The sequence below is a fragment of the Lepisma saccharinum genome, chromosome 11, assembly GCF_977018435.1.
Source record: "Lepisma saccharinum chromosome 11, izLepSacc3.1, whole genome shotgun sequence".
Classification (NCBI taxonomy): domain Eukaryota; kingdom Metazoa; phylum Arthropoda; class Insecta; order Zygentoma; family Lepismatidae; genus Lepisma; species Lepisma saccharinum.
This window is the reverse complement of record NC_139239.1, coordinates 67,402,133-67,419,057: the sequence shown is the minus strand read 5'-3', so window position 1 is coordinate 67,419,057 and position 16,925 is coordinate 67,402,133. Positions and strand designations below refer to the sequence as shown.

The following is a 16,925-nucleotide window of genomic DNA, read 5'->3' as shown; positions in this document are numbered from 1 at the left end:
ACAATTCTATGCCCAAACCAATTAGAATGCAGTTTCTACTGTAAGCACCTATGTCTAGCTTACCATAAATTAAGCATTTCAACTACATTTATTACATATTATTTCAACCTTTTAACAATAAAGCAACTGATAATCAAATAAAGATATTGTAAAACAGTACCCAGAAGTGATTTAAGATTAATGGAAATATGTTCCCTATGTCACCTGTAGTGACAACAGTAACACACACACACTTATAACCAGGGAACGAATTTATATGTAGTAAAAATGTGCTAAATATGTAAATATATATTTAGTTATTTTCTCCAAAATATGGAGTTAAATATGGCATTAAAATTGTAAAAAGTTACCTTTTTAATAATATAAGACAATATGTAACTCTTGAGATTTAAAACAATTGATTGATCTTTTCTCGGCATTGTAACTATTACCGTGACCGTGTTGGAGAGAAACCAGAAGCGAACCCCATACGTGTGCCACAAAACTTTTGGAGCTGCTGTCTGGCTAGCAACTAGTAGCAAGGGTGGGATTAGCAATGGGCTGCTCGACTTGGCACTCTCTTCAGACGTTGCCAAAATATTTTTTGTAAAAACCAGGAGTGGATGCTTGAACAGCATTCTCTATTGTTGACAACAGTTGTAAATAAACAGGAATTTCAAGTGTTTTACAATAGCAAAAGCAAACCATTTGGAGGTGTAAAACTGAAAAAAATATATATATATATTGTTCGGATGACAGAAAACTTGTAATTAACGCAATTGGAGAGTACAAAAAAGGTCGTAAACTTTCGTTTGTTTAACGTAGCTTCGGACTTTGTCAGTTTTTCGCAAGAAATTCACCCAACTCTTTCGGTCACATATAGTTATTGCGCAAATATGGAATATATGTTGAGAAATGTTTTGAAATATGGAAATAATATATAAAAATAACTAAAATATCGGCCAAAACCTAATATGTGACAAATATGGAAAATAAAAACTGAATTTTTCTAGTCTGCATACCATGATGCGCAAAGATAATATAAAATATAACAGATTTCAGCTTTAAATAAATATGTATTTACATATAAATCCGTTCCTATAACATTTAACTCTCAGTATCTCTCTCTCACACTCACTCACAGACTCTCGTAGATGTATTAATATACTGGGTGTCTCATAAGTCTGGAACCATAAGTATATTTCATATTACCCTTTTTCTGTTACAGGTAAACTATGGCACTGACTAAGGAGGAGCGAATACAAGTTATTTTGCTGGTGGGGACTTTGAACACATTCTTTAACTGTGTTGTACGCTAATAAGTTCCTAACATTAACTTGTTTTGTTCTTCTTGTATGGTTCCAGACTTATCGGACACCTTGTATAATATAAAGGCAGTAATAGGAAAATGTGTTGTCTTAAGCTGATAAGCTTGAAGTCTCAATCACAAGATGGATAAAGTGAAATAACTCCGCAACAAAAATGCATGATTTAACCAGGAACCTAGCAATCTGTGCCAACACTGCTGGAAACTGACACACCATTCCAACCAACAGTTTTCCCGCAATCTCACTAATTCATCATTAGCTGGCTCGTTATAAACTCAACCCAGAATGATCCCAAGACATCCAGTGCAAAGTCCTGGGCAAACCACAATAAAAATGCAACACACTTGCCAGCATAAGTATTGAAATGGCTAATACCATCAGCAGAATGTAAATATAAAATATGGTATTTTTCAAATATTACATTTACGTCATCTAGAAAAAAAAGCACAAGATAGCATAGCAATGTTTGGTCCAATATTTTAATTTTCCACATGCCAAACATTGACCTTGTGAGCAGAAACCACATATGTCATTCACACTTTAAATACCAAATAATGAACACTTCTTTGAAAATTATCTGAAATATTTCTAAATCCAAAAATGTGGCAACATAGTTCTTGAGCATCAGCAGAGTGTAACCAACATTACAACAGGTCCGTTTACAGAGAAAAACACAATGGTAAAATATTTACACTCTTGCTTATGACACAAAGTCAGGAACATGATTAGAACATATTAATAGAAAAAACACACTGAGTTGGAGAATATTTGGATTGTCTACGTTGAAATTGGAAACAGAGAAACTTTTATGAAGTTGGAAATACTGTACTTGGTAGTGGTCTACCTGGAGGAAATTGCTGTCATGTCTCAACACAGAGAGGCATAATTACGAAAACATTTTAGATGAAATATATTTAACAATAGCTTGCAAAGTACTGTGTAATGCACTAAAATTAATATTTCTTACCATCTGCTGTGAGAATGTGATCATAACATGTACGGTCACGGACACTTCTGGGTTGGAGTGATCCTATTGATAGTCGACGGATTCATTACAACCCAGAAGTGTCCGGGAATGTACAAGTGGTAAGGCAAAGTTCTACGTACCATGCCATGAAGGCACATTTATGGGATGCGGAGATAGGGCCCCACATACTCTCGATCTCTGTCATTTTGGATGTGATGTGATCACCACCATGTTCTGGCTGCCTATAACCCCTGCCCCCTCCCGATACCCATTGATATACACCAGAGACTCTTCATACGGGAACAAGACTGGAAAAATTCCAACCTTAGATCACCCACCGTGGGAATCGAACCCATCCCGGGTCTCCCACGTGGAAGTCCGATGCCCTACCAACTAGACCACCGCAGCTCTATTCAGCTGGTAGACGTACTGATATCCCAGATTATAGATAGCCGCATAATAGAAACAGTTTGGTATACATGGAATGTGATCGCTCATCTAGCTTCTGGACCTATCATATAATGTCACGTACTCCTGACAATGAATCGCGTGGCCAATTCCACCAACAATGGTCTACAAAAGCCTGCGTCCCAGTCTGATAATTGCATTAGTGTTCATGCCTGTATTATAGACAAATAGTTTACAGTGTAAGGATTCTGACCTTAATATATTTATGATATGTGCTGTGTCTTGTTCTTGAACAGTCCTCTGGAACCTACATGGAAAATAAGCACTGTAATTCTCCTGTAGTTCCTGATTAGCCTGTCACCAAATAAAAAAAATGAAAAAACTGTAAACGACTGGTGTAATTTTTTTTATTTTTATGCTTATTATAATTATTGCTTTCTCATTGTTGACAATTTCAGTGTAAAATGGCCACCTGTGCTGTATCTGAAATTTTCTCAATAAATAAATAAATAAATAAAAAACATTCACCCACACATGCGAGTGAAAGCACAGATGCAGAATGAGTCCGGGTGCCCAAATCTCAATATGTGGCCGAAGAGAAAACTAACATGCTCACAGGACCCATGTCAGCTAGCGCCACCCAGGCCCGTAGCCAGGAAGGTGCTCAGCACCCCTGGCAGAGTCGCCAGCTGCCCCCCACCCTGGCATTGCTGCCAGCCCCCTTGACATTAGGTAAAATATTTTGTATTCTAATTTGTTTGAGGTGAAGAGTGAAAATGTAGACAGAATATATTATATTGTTCACAACTTTGTTCGTTCATGTTGTTTAAAAGCAGAAGTCTAAGCAGCGGCAAGTGTTTAGAAGATTCTCTAGACTTTAGAAAGTTCTTTATCTGTACCTTCCCTGCCCCTGTTGCAGCATCTCGTTTGATGTCATCATCCACATTCCTTCCTCATATGCATCAAATGTCAACAGATCCCAAGTTTTGGGAACGAAGGGGAGTTTTATTGCTTCGGCCGGGGGTGGAATGTACAGTAGGCACCATGATTGAAGTGAATATTGTACATTTTAATATGTATGATATAAATGTCTGTATGGAGTGTGTATTAAATCAGTCATTAGCACTTCAAGAGATGTTTTAGAAGATATAGAAAAAAAACTGTAGTATTTGTATGATATTACTAAATTTTATATTTTACATTAACTTAATGACCCCCGACACACACAATTTACCTTACCTTAATTTAATACTGTTAAACTTTTGAAAAATGGACTTGGTTTACAAAGCCCCCCCCCCACCCTGGAGATCAGTTCTAGCTACGGGCCTGGCACCACCACAGATATGAGCAGGGGAAAAAAGAACCATGTCATCCAAGCAAGCAGTACATGCCTGACAAAGCTATCAGACAGGACGTGAAATCGATTGTGAAAAAAAAAGCACAGAAAAATGAACTCTAATAGTGAGTCAACCCTGGGTTCACTCTCCACGTCAGTGTCTCGCCAGCCTCACAAGCAATACTTATGGATTCCAGTCTAAAAAAACAGTGCCTATGGGACTATGTACTGTCCACATGCCATCAACTGAAAACTGCTTGTTAGGCCTTGACACTCACATGACCTGCTGCACCATGATATTTAGTTTATTAGTCCTTCTATCCTACAGGGTGAGTCAGAAATATGGCTACATGTTTGAAGTAAATGTAGTGTGATATTGTACAATGTAGAGGGAAATGGTGAATGGTAGATTAAATTTGAAACTTCATTGTTTTATTTGAGATAAGTGTCACATGGCCGAGCTTACATCATTAGCCAAGATGGAGCAAAACATGCAGCTGTAAGTTACATTTGCAGCATGGGTAATTGCATGCCAGAATGATCCCGAGAGCCATGTGCACACCAATTTCATGCAAACAGTTGTTTTCTCCACTTTCCCACAGTCGATGGCAACAATGTTACGTTAAAATCACGTCTTGGCATTCTTACGATCATTCCAGTATGTAATTGCCCACGCTGCAACAGTAACTTGCTGCTACATGTTGCGCCATCTGGGCTAATGATGATAGCTCAGGCACCTGACACTTATCTGAAATGAAACAATGAAGTTTCAAGTTTAATATACCATTCACCATTTCCCTCTACATTGTACAGTATCACACTACATTTACTTAATCATAATCATCATTCATCCGTTGACCCATTTATTCATGGGTATGGATTTTATCAGATACATGAAAATACAAGGTATGTTATACAAGCAATTACAGTATAAGAACAAAAGATTTTTACATGATGCACATATGTAATAAGAAATAAAAAAAAAGTACATTACATTCACAATATTAAAAACAATGATATGCATATATATCAAACGTATAGCCATATTTCGGACTCACCCTGTATATTCCATTAAATTTGATTATTCAAACTAGATACCCATGTAACTTGTTTTACAAATTATATTCGTATAAAGCTGACAGTTTTTAGCCTTTCTAATACCTTTAAGGTAAGAGTGTAATTTTCTTACACACACGATAGCATCTAGCCTCGAATTAGAAAATCACATTTGATTTCATTGTGCAAGAATGTAAGTTATAATCTTTCGTTTTCCAGTATACTTACATTGTTTGCAACAAAAGACGAAATTAGCATTCCACCTGCTGCTATGGCTCCCCCTGCAAATGTTGTTCGACGAATTCCAAACTTATCAGTCAATATACCTGCCACCGATGAGAAGAAAAATGTTGTGCCTATGGTGAGTGCACCTACCAATGCTAAAAGAAGAGAGTTAACTGTGTAAAGAAACGTGCTCTGAAAATAGATAAGTTCTTCAAGAGATCACTAGTGAAAAAGAAATTCTATAGCACTACACAAAGTAGAAGTTCTGTGCATTTTACTTTGTTAATTTTGAAAAAAAGAAAAAAAAAACAAATTATTAAAAAAACATCTCCTGCAAATGCTCTCCAAATAACTTATACACCACCTCCTTATATTTGTTAGTTCCCATCACCTATTTAAATTTAGAAATATAGATGCGAAGAAGTGTATTATATTCCACTTAAAACATAATTAGTTAAAAATTAAATTCACCACTATTATCAACATCTTCCATTCCACGTTACTGCATAAGTTAACACAAAATTAAATTTAAATAAATTTTCATCTGCAGACAGCACTGTATATATGATAAAATTGTTGTATAAAAATATATTCAAAAGTGAAATAGAATCTTACAGAAAACACATAGTGGCATGTATTTTCAAAATGTCTCATCATTCACAAGAATGCCATCAAAATATACTCATTACAATCCAAATATATCATCACTTACTCTCGAAATATAACATTCATTTATATTTTTCACATTTGTAGTGTTGCACATTTATTTACCATCTGAAGCTTCCTCGGTGGAAGTGTGCACTAAGAAGTGACTCCTGTTGACAAGAAATGACGTCTTACGTAGTTCTCTGTTTATGTACAACATTTATTTACACTTCTACCCTTCGCTGTATATACATCTTTCCATAACAAATCCAATATCAACTGCTCCCGGTTGTCTTTTGTCCCATAACACAGAGAATTGCTTATAAAGACTCCACTCTACGAGCGCACTATTTACCATAGCGCTAACTTGTCCCCGCAGTTTATCACCCAGAGGTCCCTAAACTACGGCGCTCACTCTGTGTGTATTTCTATACATCCATAAAAATGGCCTCACTGCATCGGGCCTTGTATCGAAGTATCTGCAAACCTGGGATTCTGAGATATGAGCTCAACTGTTGATAATACTGGCCGTGAGTCCAGACGGCAGGGCCTCGATAGTCTGTTTCTGCTTAATACAGTCTAGGGCAGGGTGTACTACATGGAAGACACCCTCAACATTAGGTTAAGTTGCTCCTTGAAATTGCTTGTTGGGCTTGCATCAGCTGCGTTCTAGGTTCAATCCAGAGTGGAGGCATATTGCATAGTGGTTCGGATTACACTTTAAACTGTAGGTGAAGTATCGATTAACCTAGCTGAGCATAAAAAGGACATAACAAACTTTTGACTGTGTCATGAGGAAACTCATGAAACATACATTCCTTCATCCCACAGTCTTTTAGTTTTTAAGTACACTTTATGCACAGAGAAGCAAACTGAACTGGACCTGCAGTTTAAAGTGGGATCCGAGCCACTATATGCCTCAACTGGGTGTCAAACCAGAGATTACAAGATGACGGCGTTACCACTTTGCCATTGGGGAGGCCCTATAAATACATTCATCTTTAACGTTCTCATTTCTGCCATGGTTGCCATTGATATTTTCCTTTCAAAATAATGCCTTCGTGCTAGTCTATTTAATAACGAAACAATTATTCCTAATAATATATATATATATATATATATATATATATATATATAGTCACAGATGTTAACACTGCTGTCAAAATATATCGCATGAAATGAACTGCAAAATAGACTCCTAAGCACGAAATTTAGAGTTTATTTACAGATGCGACACTTTCTGAATTCAGAATTACCCTGTGAGTTATGCAATTCACAGGAAATTGATTAATTCTGCTGTAAATATTTGGGAAGAAAAATAGACCACTTTATACAGAAATAAACTTAATACTCTGGCTACTACATAAATATGCTATTACAAAGGGTATGCTTATTTGGTGTAGTAAGTGCAGTTTTTAAATCAAATTTGGGATTATATTCCCATTTTTAAAACCAAAATATCATTTCATATACTGCTTTTTCACCGCTATAACAGCGAAATTTTATTTTATTTACCGCTTTTGAACCCGAAATTGACTCTGTTTTTGTACCGGAACTTTGCTTTTTTATTTACAAAAAATATGTGCCTCTATAAATAATAGAACCTATTGCCCAGTAAGTACAAGCGCTAAGGGCTTCTTTTGAATATCCATAGGATTGTTTTAAGGTTTTTCATACAAAAGTAGCAAAGTAGCGAGTAGCGTACAGTAGTAGTGTAGCGAGCTATTTTTGGTAAATGTAGATGTAACTGTAACGAAGCTACTTTTAAATTAAAATCTATTTCTTAAAAAGAAATTGACATACCTACAATACTTGTACTTCATCAAAATTCAAATATGTCACACCTACATACACATGTATAGAAAAAAAAAAAGAAAAAAATGAAATGGCAAGAGTTGTTCTGTACAAATGATGAGAATCTTAGAGTCACATCTTACTGGTCTCGGGAACAACCAGCCAGTTTTTGAAAGCGAACATCATCTTTCTACTTACTTCATTTAATCATAACAATGAAGATGGGAATGACAATTAGATGCAAGGGCAAACATAATTAAAACACTCATTAACTTAATGAGACTAAAATCCAGATCCTTAGGAGGTGAGCTCAATGCTAGTCACCATGTTGGCTGTAAATTATTTGTGATATACCAGCAATATGGTAAATGATGCAAACCAGAAGCCACGAGTGCCTAGTGTCAAAGTTTCCACTGTAGATGGCAGCAAGGGGTTTTCAAATTTACATAACAAATATGGTGTGAATACCTCTTTCCATTCATAAATGGATGGGTTAAAGTTACAGTGGTGTAAGTCACTTTTTTTTAAAAAAAAAAATGACTTGCACACAAAAACCAGATCTAGATAAGTCAATCTGTTAACAAAACACGTGAAGGAAGTCAGATCTTCATTCAACTGGCAACAGATGGCAGTGGAAGTTCTAGTGATAAAGGAAACCGCTGTTGCGTTGATCAGCACAGTGGTGTAAGTCAGACTTACACCACTGTGTCTGTAAACGCTTCCAGAGTGCCGAATGACTCCACACTTCTGCGTGGGACTGCTATACAAAACAATGAATTCTGAAGAAAATATTCAAGATCCATTAGACGATATTGAGACCAGTGATGAATGGAAGCCTGAGTCGGTAGAGAGTTCACCAGAAAAAAGAAGATAACTTTCCTCCATACTAATGTTTGACAGATATCTGTGTGTTATAAAAAAAATAGTGTTGAAAAGGTAAGTAGTTAAAAGTGTGTATACATAGTAAGTGTGGTAAGGTAGTATGTGTATAAATAACATAGTTGTTTATTGTTTCGGAAGATGATGATAATGCAATGGTAATCTTTGATCGTAAGTTTATGGTAAGTGGCAACTCTTACCTTCCAAACGACACAGATTTTGGATAGATTGAATTATACGCAAAGAATAGACTGATTTATACTCCTGATGACTGGTACAGTATTATTCTGAAATGCAGAAGAAAAAGTAGATACATGTTGACCAAAATGGGACGTGACGACTTCAAATCTGTTGCTAACTTGGAACACTGTATCACACGTAGAAAGCAAAACGAGAACAATTGCCCCGTTAACTGGTTGAAGATCCAATGGATTAGGATTTTGAAAGATCGTCCTTACACTCTTCTGTATAAAGAAACACTGAATGCAGAGATGCTTTTTCTGTGTTTAATCTACGACCAGCAAGGGCTGGTAGACCATCATGTCTAGTGAACGTTCATCAAGATGTTCTGTATTCACGAGGAAGACCGGTCACAGAAGCTAAGAAGAAGGACATGGTAGACCTTCTGGAACACATTCCACCAGTGAAACATGATTTTTTTACTTTCCCTTCGAACGACTCTTGAATGTGGGAAGACATCCAACACCTGACAATCTTGGTCCACTGGAAATTGTGAAACTGTGAATCCAGAGCCAGAAGAAAATTATGAATGAATATTTATTCAGTCTTTGATTTTTTCCATTTGTAATAACAATTACTTATTTTTTAAAAAAATAAATTCTTTGTTTGAGGTTCTCAAGTTCATTTTATATCCATTTTGTTGACAAATACACTGGTGTAAGTCATTTTCATCAGCAGTAACATTGCAACCATTGCACGAATTCCATTCAATTCAAGCCTCTATGCTAAATTTGGATCCAGGTGACACCCCTAAAATGATAAAATTACAACATTTTTGTTCCCGAATTTATTACAGTATCTTTTGAGTTTTGTTATTTTCTGGAAAATAAAGATAATGTGACTTACACCACTGTAACTTTAACCTGTTTTCACACTGACACTGAAATAAGCATTAGAAGTAAGTTGCAAGAAGCCACATCTATGCAACAAGCTACATTTTACACATGATTCGGTTAAGTACTATGGTAAATTTCTCGTAAGGGACAGACGGCTGAAATTTGCTAGTTCATTTAATTTGAATATTTGTACTTACGTATTCTGCATTGAGAAACATTGCTGAAGGTGGCATTTCGCTTATTTCACGGAAATAAGCTCTATTTGCGACATAGCGAGTAAGTTTTCTTCGTTTCTTTTTGCCTTCGGTAACACAGAAAATGGCGGTCACAGTTTCACTACCGTACTCGGCATGCAGTGCTTCCACCCCCACTGCACCAAAAAATACCTATGTAGCCCCACAAACCATTCATACATAGCCCCACGAACCATTTCCGGAAAGGTGAGGTTAGGTAGGGTCACGTATAGGTTACAATAGTTAAAAATTGGTTTAAAAAAAAATATGCGTAGACCCACACACCATTCTCGCATAGCCCCACGAACCATTGACACATAGTCCTACAAAACCATTTGCGAAAACGTACCTTCTTCAGTTACGAAAACACATGTTTGGAAACACTGACCGGGATTACGTCATCACACACAGGCTCCATCCACCTGGAAGGAAATGGATGCAAGAGCTTTCGTACATCGGTCACACATTTATATCGAAAAATAGATGATTTACCGGCAAAATTCAATGAACGATGCGAAAAAATACTTCCCCGAACTTCCAGAAGTATAAAGAAACTGCATTCAGTAAGTAATTTCTCCTGTAAATTTGATGAAATCCGTCTGTCCCTTACGAGAAATTTACCAGTACTACAAAGGAAAAAAGAGAAAAAATATATAACTAGTGATATGACTAGGTTCTGACATATGACATTGCTTACATGCTTTTGCAGATGCATCTTTGACTCCTTCTTGTTGCAGTACATTTAGGAGATATGGAAATATGACACCATATGTATTAATAACGCCAAAGAGGATACCGTTGCACAAGAAACTTCCTATCATGACTAGCCATGCTCGTGCACCCCCATCTGGAGGGGTAAATTGCTCATTTCCATCAGGTTCTATGCTTTCTACAAGTCGTACTGTTGGATCTCCCTCTTCATCCATTGCATCTTTGATGGAATTAACTTGACCTGCATTTACACCAGTGTATGTACCACTGTCCAACCTGTTGTTGTTACACTGTTCATCACTGTGCTTTTTATCCCCCTGCAAAATGAAAAGCAAGAAGAAACATTAGTTTGTGTTTCACTAAAAAACGGATTTAGTAAGTAAGCACAATACACAGATAACACATCAGAACACACAACAACAACAAAAGAAATCTCTTTCAGGTTCACTTAGTTGACCACATCTGTTAAAATTGTCAAACGTAACAAACACGGAATAATGTGAAACTCTTAAATAAAACACCTCCATAATAGCTTCCTATAAATCTTCCATGCATTCTTTCTCATAAAACAACCCACAAAAATCGTGTCACTATTAAAAAGTTACAAAATATGTCAAATACAATTGGTTCGTCTTACGTTGTGCCTTCCTCAATACAAACTGACTTGCGTCTGCTCAACCTACACTTTTATCATGAGCAGGTCTTACAACAGCTATTTTAAAGAGGTCAGAATGTGATTCTCAAGATAAAGAAGCTGATGCTATTAATTATACTATGCGTTTAATGTCTAAAATAATCTTACCATTTTACAACGTGCTTGTGTTTCTTCCTAGTCGATTTATTACTGGTAGACTAGTGGACAGACCAGACGGTACAAGAACAGCTGATAGCGTTGAGAGATGGTGTGTGTGCTGGGGTACGATATTTTAAAAAAAATATCTTATCCAACCTGAACGAAGCATTCGAGTGTGCGGGATCCCGAAATGTCGGTACCGGCGGGAAAGAAATTTCCCATCCCAATCGCGACTTCGAGAAATGATTTCGCTTTTCGGGATTCCGAGCGTCTTTTCCGTCGAAAGCCAGAGAGGGTCACATGAACAGAATCGCTGAACCAATCGGCTTTGTCCAGTTTTCGGTTGGTGTGGTGAGAGCATATTCTCGTGGTATTCTGCCATTTTTTTTTCGAGTCGTTTTCGAAATAGGTGGCACCCTCAACAAGGTCAATTACGACGAAGACTAAATGGTTGCCAGCCACCGCATAGCAAGCGAATGGGTCTCCGCTTCGATCCCCTGCCTCTCCCATGAGGTGCGAGCGAAGAGAGAATCTTGATAGCAAAAGGTCTCGTCACAGAGTCCCGTGTACGTACGATTGGACAAAAATCAGCGTGTGGTTTTCCTTCCTTGAAAATCCAAAGTCTGGGTTCAATGAATTGAATTTCTCATGTTGCTTGAGTATCGTGCGATCAGTTGGTTTGTCTCGACGTCCGATTCCGATTCGACCATATTCGACATTATGACCATGACAGTCGATGTTGAATCGACTCGTGAGAACTATGATGGCAGATGAAGCGATTGAGGAGTTGCAAAATGCTGCGAGAATATTGTTGGTGCGTATTTTTGCAATACGCATGTTTTGAGTTTTAGTCATGTTACGGAATGATTTTTTGTAAAATTGGAAACTCAGAAAATATTTTATCAATTACTGATGTTCCATGAAATATGCCTTTGTACTTTTCCTACCTTCTTTAATGCCTAGTTTTATCAACTTTTTGTATTCAGAGAACAACATACCAGATTTGTGTTCGGTATAAGTATAATGTGAATTGCTATTTGTATAACAACAACACATTTACTTAATCCAAGATTCCATATCTATATCCCTTGCACTTGAGTAGCATGGAGAGTTGAACATACGCTTATTGCAACACCAAAGCATGGTCCGAATAAGAAGGAAAAGGTAACAGTTTCATGCATCGGAGACACATTTCTTCAATTTTACACAAGAAACTACTTACGGAAATGAGTTTCTCCAAGGTTTATAACCTCCGTCGATATATATTCTTCCTAAAACTTCATTCTACAATGCAGCAGAACAATAAATAATCACTTTTCATGTAATAATATTGCGCATTTTGTGAAAATCGACAACATCGTGCCGTTGTTTCCAAGATGTACCTGCAGATGGCTCTAGCGTCGGAAGTCACGCGATCTCGCTAGTGGAATCAGGGTTTCCAAACGCGCGATTTTTTTCGAGAAACGCGAGTTTTTTTTTCTTCGAGAAACGGGCGGTTTTTTGTCGAGAAAGGAAAATGGTTTAGGGGTGAAATGGGTGCTAATGGAACCTAACCTAACAGGCCTAACCTAACCTCGTGTGAATGGTTCGTGGGGCTACCCGTGGATGGTTTTTGGGGCTAACGTCAATGGTTTGTGGGGCTACCCGTGGATGGTTTTTGGGGCTAACGTCAATGGTTTGTGGGGCTACCAGTGGATGGTTTTTGGGGCTAACGAACAATGTTTCATCGAAATTTACAATTTCCAGACGTGATCCCCGGTTTTTTACAACTTTCATGCACAGTAGAGTTGGAAACTTTGATATTCGAAAACAAAAGAAGCGTTACAATTCGCAAAGCAAGCGATATCGCACCGTGACGTGCTTTCCGTAGCATTAAGGAAAATGGTTTATTTTAGGAGAAAAAGTGTTTGTTTTCGTGCAAAAAGCATATTGGCACCTTCCACTATGTTCCGCAATACATAATTGGTAAGTACAAACCACGAGAAAGACAAAATATCCGATTTAAATGTGTCTCCGATGCATGAAACTGTTAATGAAGGAAAACTATATTTGAATGCAATATACGCAGTACATTGGCATGTACGAATGTGCGGTGAAACTATATCGCCCGATTCCCACAGTTTTCATAAGGTAAAAAAGACCAGCTTCATTATAAGAAGACAATAAAAGAGACTTGTTCCTCCCTCCTGGGACCCTTCCCGATAGTCTAGTGTTCACGTAATTTGCCTGTAATCAAAGGATCCTGCGTTCGATACCCGCTGAAAGCACATATAGTTCGGATCCCACTTTAAGCTGCGGATCCAGTCCCGATAAGCCTACATATGCATAAAGTTGACGGTAACACTTTACTATACCAGATACGGATTTCTTCAAATTTACAGGAGAAAGTACTTCCGCAAATCATTTTTTGTAGCGTAGTTGATGTTCGGGAATGTAGTTTTGATCCATTTTAATCCAAATGCATGTGGTTTTCTACGAAAATCTATTTCCGACGTTCTATTGCTGCTGCCGGAATTTGCTTTCTGCAGGAGAGCACAATACGCGCTACTGCTGCTGCTAACAGCCGATGTTGTCCGTATATGCTAAGTTGAACGAAAGGAGTGCTGATGGAACCTAACCTAACCTAGTAGGCATACCTCGTCCCCGTGATGGTTCGTGGGGCTATCATGAATTTTTGGGCTAACGTCAATGGTTTTTGGGGCTACCCGTGGATGGTTTGTGGGAAATAACGAACAACAGTAAGTACTCGTTAATGTAAGAAATATACATTATTTTCGTTAGAAATTCATTATTTCACCTAAAGAAATGTTCCGCAATGCAGAATAGTACATTAGCAATGTAAAAAATTGCGAAATAAATCATTGATAGGTGTCTCTGGTATAGTAAAGTAGTACCGTAGTAAAATACACATGTATGTCTGCTACATTCTGAAAAGCTCTGGAACTACCAGGAAAGTGGTACCGACCGCATTGCTCAAAATTGTTGCTTGCAGGAGAGCTTCTGGCTTGATACGGTACCCTTGATCCTCTGTACCCCCTAGACAAAGTTGAATATTTTGCAGGGTTTATGAAGATTATGTTGTTTGTGAACGTTTTTGGCTTGTGGAAATGTATTATTGTGAAATAAAGTACATTTGTTACCTTAGCGTGTTACCTTCCCATGAAGCAGTACAGCCCAAAAGCTTAGTACAAGTGAATATATACCACCCAAACATGACATTCAAGAACAGCAGCTATAATTTTACGTCGTTAGGTTTGGTGTTGATAGCAATTTCCGAATTTTTTTTTTTGCTATTTTAGTGTGTGTGCATACAAGCTGTTTTTACTAATAGAAAGCGGCGAAAGTACTCCGAGATGGCAGGTTTTTGGTAACAGTATGGAATAGTGAAAACACATTTCTTCAAATTTACAGGGGAAACTACTTATAGAACTGAGTTTCTGTAGACTTTTCGAAGCTCGTGGAAGTGTTTTCTCCCTTCGTTCAACTTATTCGGTTGGTAAATTATGTATTTTTCGACATAAATGTATCTTTGATGCACGATAGCTCTTGCCACCATTACTGTCGACTACGTGAATCAAATGTTCCTGTGCGTTCAATTATGTAAGCCCCTGTTAGTGTAGCAACCACGCGGTAGTTTTACAAGATGACGTGTTGCATTGTGAAATTCTTTTTTTCCAATTTAATTTTCTGTTTGCCTAACCTAACTGAATCTAACCTAACCTTCCATGAATGGTTTGTGAATCAATTTTCGCTTAAAAACATTCTGTGAATAGTTTGTGCAGCATTTTTCGGTTAATAAGTTTGGGAACACTGCATATCAGCTGACGATAGACAACGTGAGTCAAGATTTGCCCGCCATATTGTGTGTAACAAAAGCGAATTAGCAACGAACAATAAATACTTGTAATGTGAAAAATTATGCTTTTTTCAGTGGAAAAAGCAAAATCCCACGTTCAAAAATGGGTAAAAATTTACTATCCTTCGGACACCTATAACTTCTTCGTTTCATCAATTTTTGACATTCATACTTACCTATCTGCTTTGCGGAACATTCCTTAAGGTGTTTTGACGTTTTTTTGGTCAAAGTAATTGCAATTTTTCACATTACGTGTACTTCTTTCTCGTAGTCTTTTCACTTGGCTGACACACAATATGGCGCGTACACCTTCCCACATAATCGCACGTCATGCTTGTGTTTTGTCGATTTTCATTCGTTATGCAGTGTTTCAACCTTCGGAACCCAAGAAATACCCGTGAACAAAGCTCATCTGATCCATTTTTTTTAATATATTTTTTTATAACTTTTTTGCATTGTTTTACGAAGAAAATTGTAATTTTTCGTGGCGCTATCCTTGAATGGTTTTTGGGACTATCCGTCCTGGAATCGGTGGGAAATTTAAACTAAAAAATTATTTTCGTTTGAAATTTTTGAGTCCAAATTTCCCACCGATTCCGGTCTCCGCCCCTGAGGTATTTGATCTACCGCCCCCAATCACTAACGTGGCCCCGCCTCCGCTCCGGCTTCCCAGCTTTCTCTATAGAGTCCCTGTTAAATGCATGTTAGAAATTGGCCGAAGTCACCTGCCCCCAAATGAGCCCCAGACTTTTAAATTTGAAGAAATCCGTTGCCACGATACAGAAAACTTACTTGAATTTCACCACGCATCCACAATACATCATATTAGGCATATACCCACAGCCCATTCCTTCTAACGAGTAGCTTACATTCACTGCCACATTTTCGACTCCTTTACTTTCTTCATGATCCCGTGTTCAATTAAATTAAAAAATCCACTGGATCTTCCACACCCGCTACGAATTTCACCATGCATCCACGACACGTCATGTTTCTAACTTTTGTTGCAAACACAGACAGTTCGAAACACTGGATACCCAATGAACTTATTATGGTAAGTAGTTTCTTCTGTAGAAATGAAGAAATCTGTCCGAACAATAGTAAACTAGTACCCCATACTGTTACCCAGGTTTTTACTTACTCAGGCCATACTTTAGGATCAAATATCTCCGTAACTTGTGCTTTCTGCATGCTGGGACCAACTTTATATTATGTAAAGCATCGAAATCTTCCGATTATAAAAGATTCAACATGATTTTCGAGGGGATACAGCGAGTGTTAACTGCCTCTGTTGACACTAAAGATGAAATTTAGAAATTAAGCTGTGGAATCACGGTTCATTACAAAGGAGGAAAAATTCACCTGTTTATTTTCTAGTAACTCCCGATTACACAATGTTTGCATAATTATATGTTATATTAAGCCAGCTGAATGCAAGATCTGATGTGACGTGGTGAGTCATTGTTGTTGCAAATTTTTGAGGAAGGTTTTCTTTTACCATAGGCTATTATAGGTTAGCGACAAAACAGCAAAGGTCTGTAGAATTTGGTCTCACGTGGAGACAGCTTGCGACAAAATGCTCTCTCTGTGTGTGTGAATGCTTATACTTGCCATTCTTTAAAGATTAAGTAGTTTTATA

At 37.5% G+C, this 16,925-nt stretch overlaps 2 protein-coding genes across 3 annotated transcripts in view; one reads left to right on the top strand and one right to left on the bottom strand.

Annotated features, from left to right (window-relative positions):
- The window catches only part of kar (monocarboxylate transporter 10-like protein kar), a 37,051-nt gene extending 25,335 nt beyond the window's left edge, over positions 1–11,716 (bottom strand). The window contains exons 1-3 of one of the 2 annotated variants that reach the window (XM_083131333.1): positions 11,440–11,714; positions 10,624–10,954; positions 5,303–5,454 (exon numbers count right to left, since the gene is read on the bottom strand). In XM_083131333.1, coding sequence (XP_082987459.1) covers positions 5,303–5,454; positions 10,624–10,954; positions 11,440–11,442 — 486 coding nt within the window. In that variant the 5' untranslated portion in view covers positions 11,443–11,714. Of the gene's footprint in view, positions 1–5,302; positions 5,455–10,623; positions 10,955–11,439 lie in introns of both variants that reach the window. The other variant, XM_083131334.1, reaches the window with a different exon arrangement.
- Positions 11,717–11,931: 215 nt separating this feature from the next.
- LOC145994883 (exportin-4-like) overlaps positions 11,932–16,925 on the top strand; it is a 95,215-nt gene continuing 90,221 nt past the window's right edge. The window contains exon 1 of the mRNA XM_083131332.1: positions 11,932–12,244. Within this exon, the coding sequence (XP_082987458.1) occupies positions 12,167–12,244 (78 nt within the window). The 5' untranslated portion in view covers positions 11,932–12,166. The remainder of the gene's footprint in view (positions 12,245–16,925) is intronic.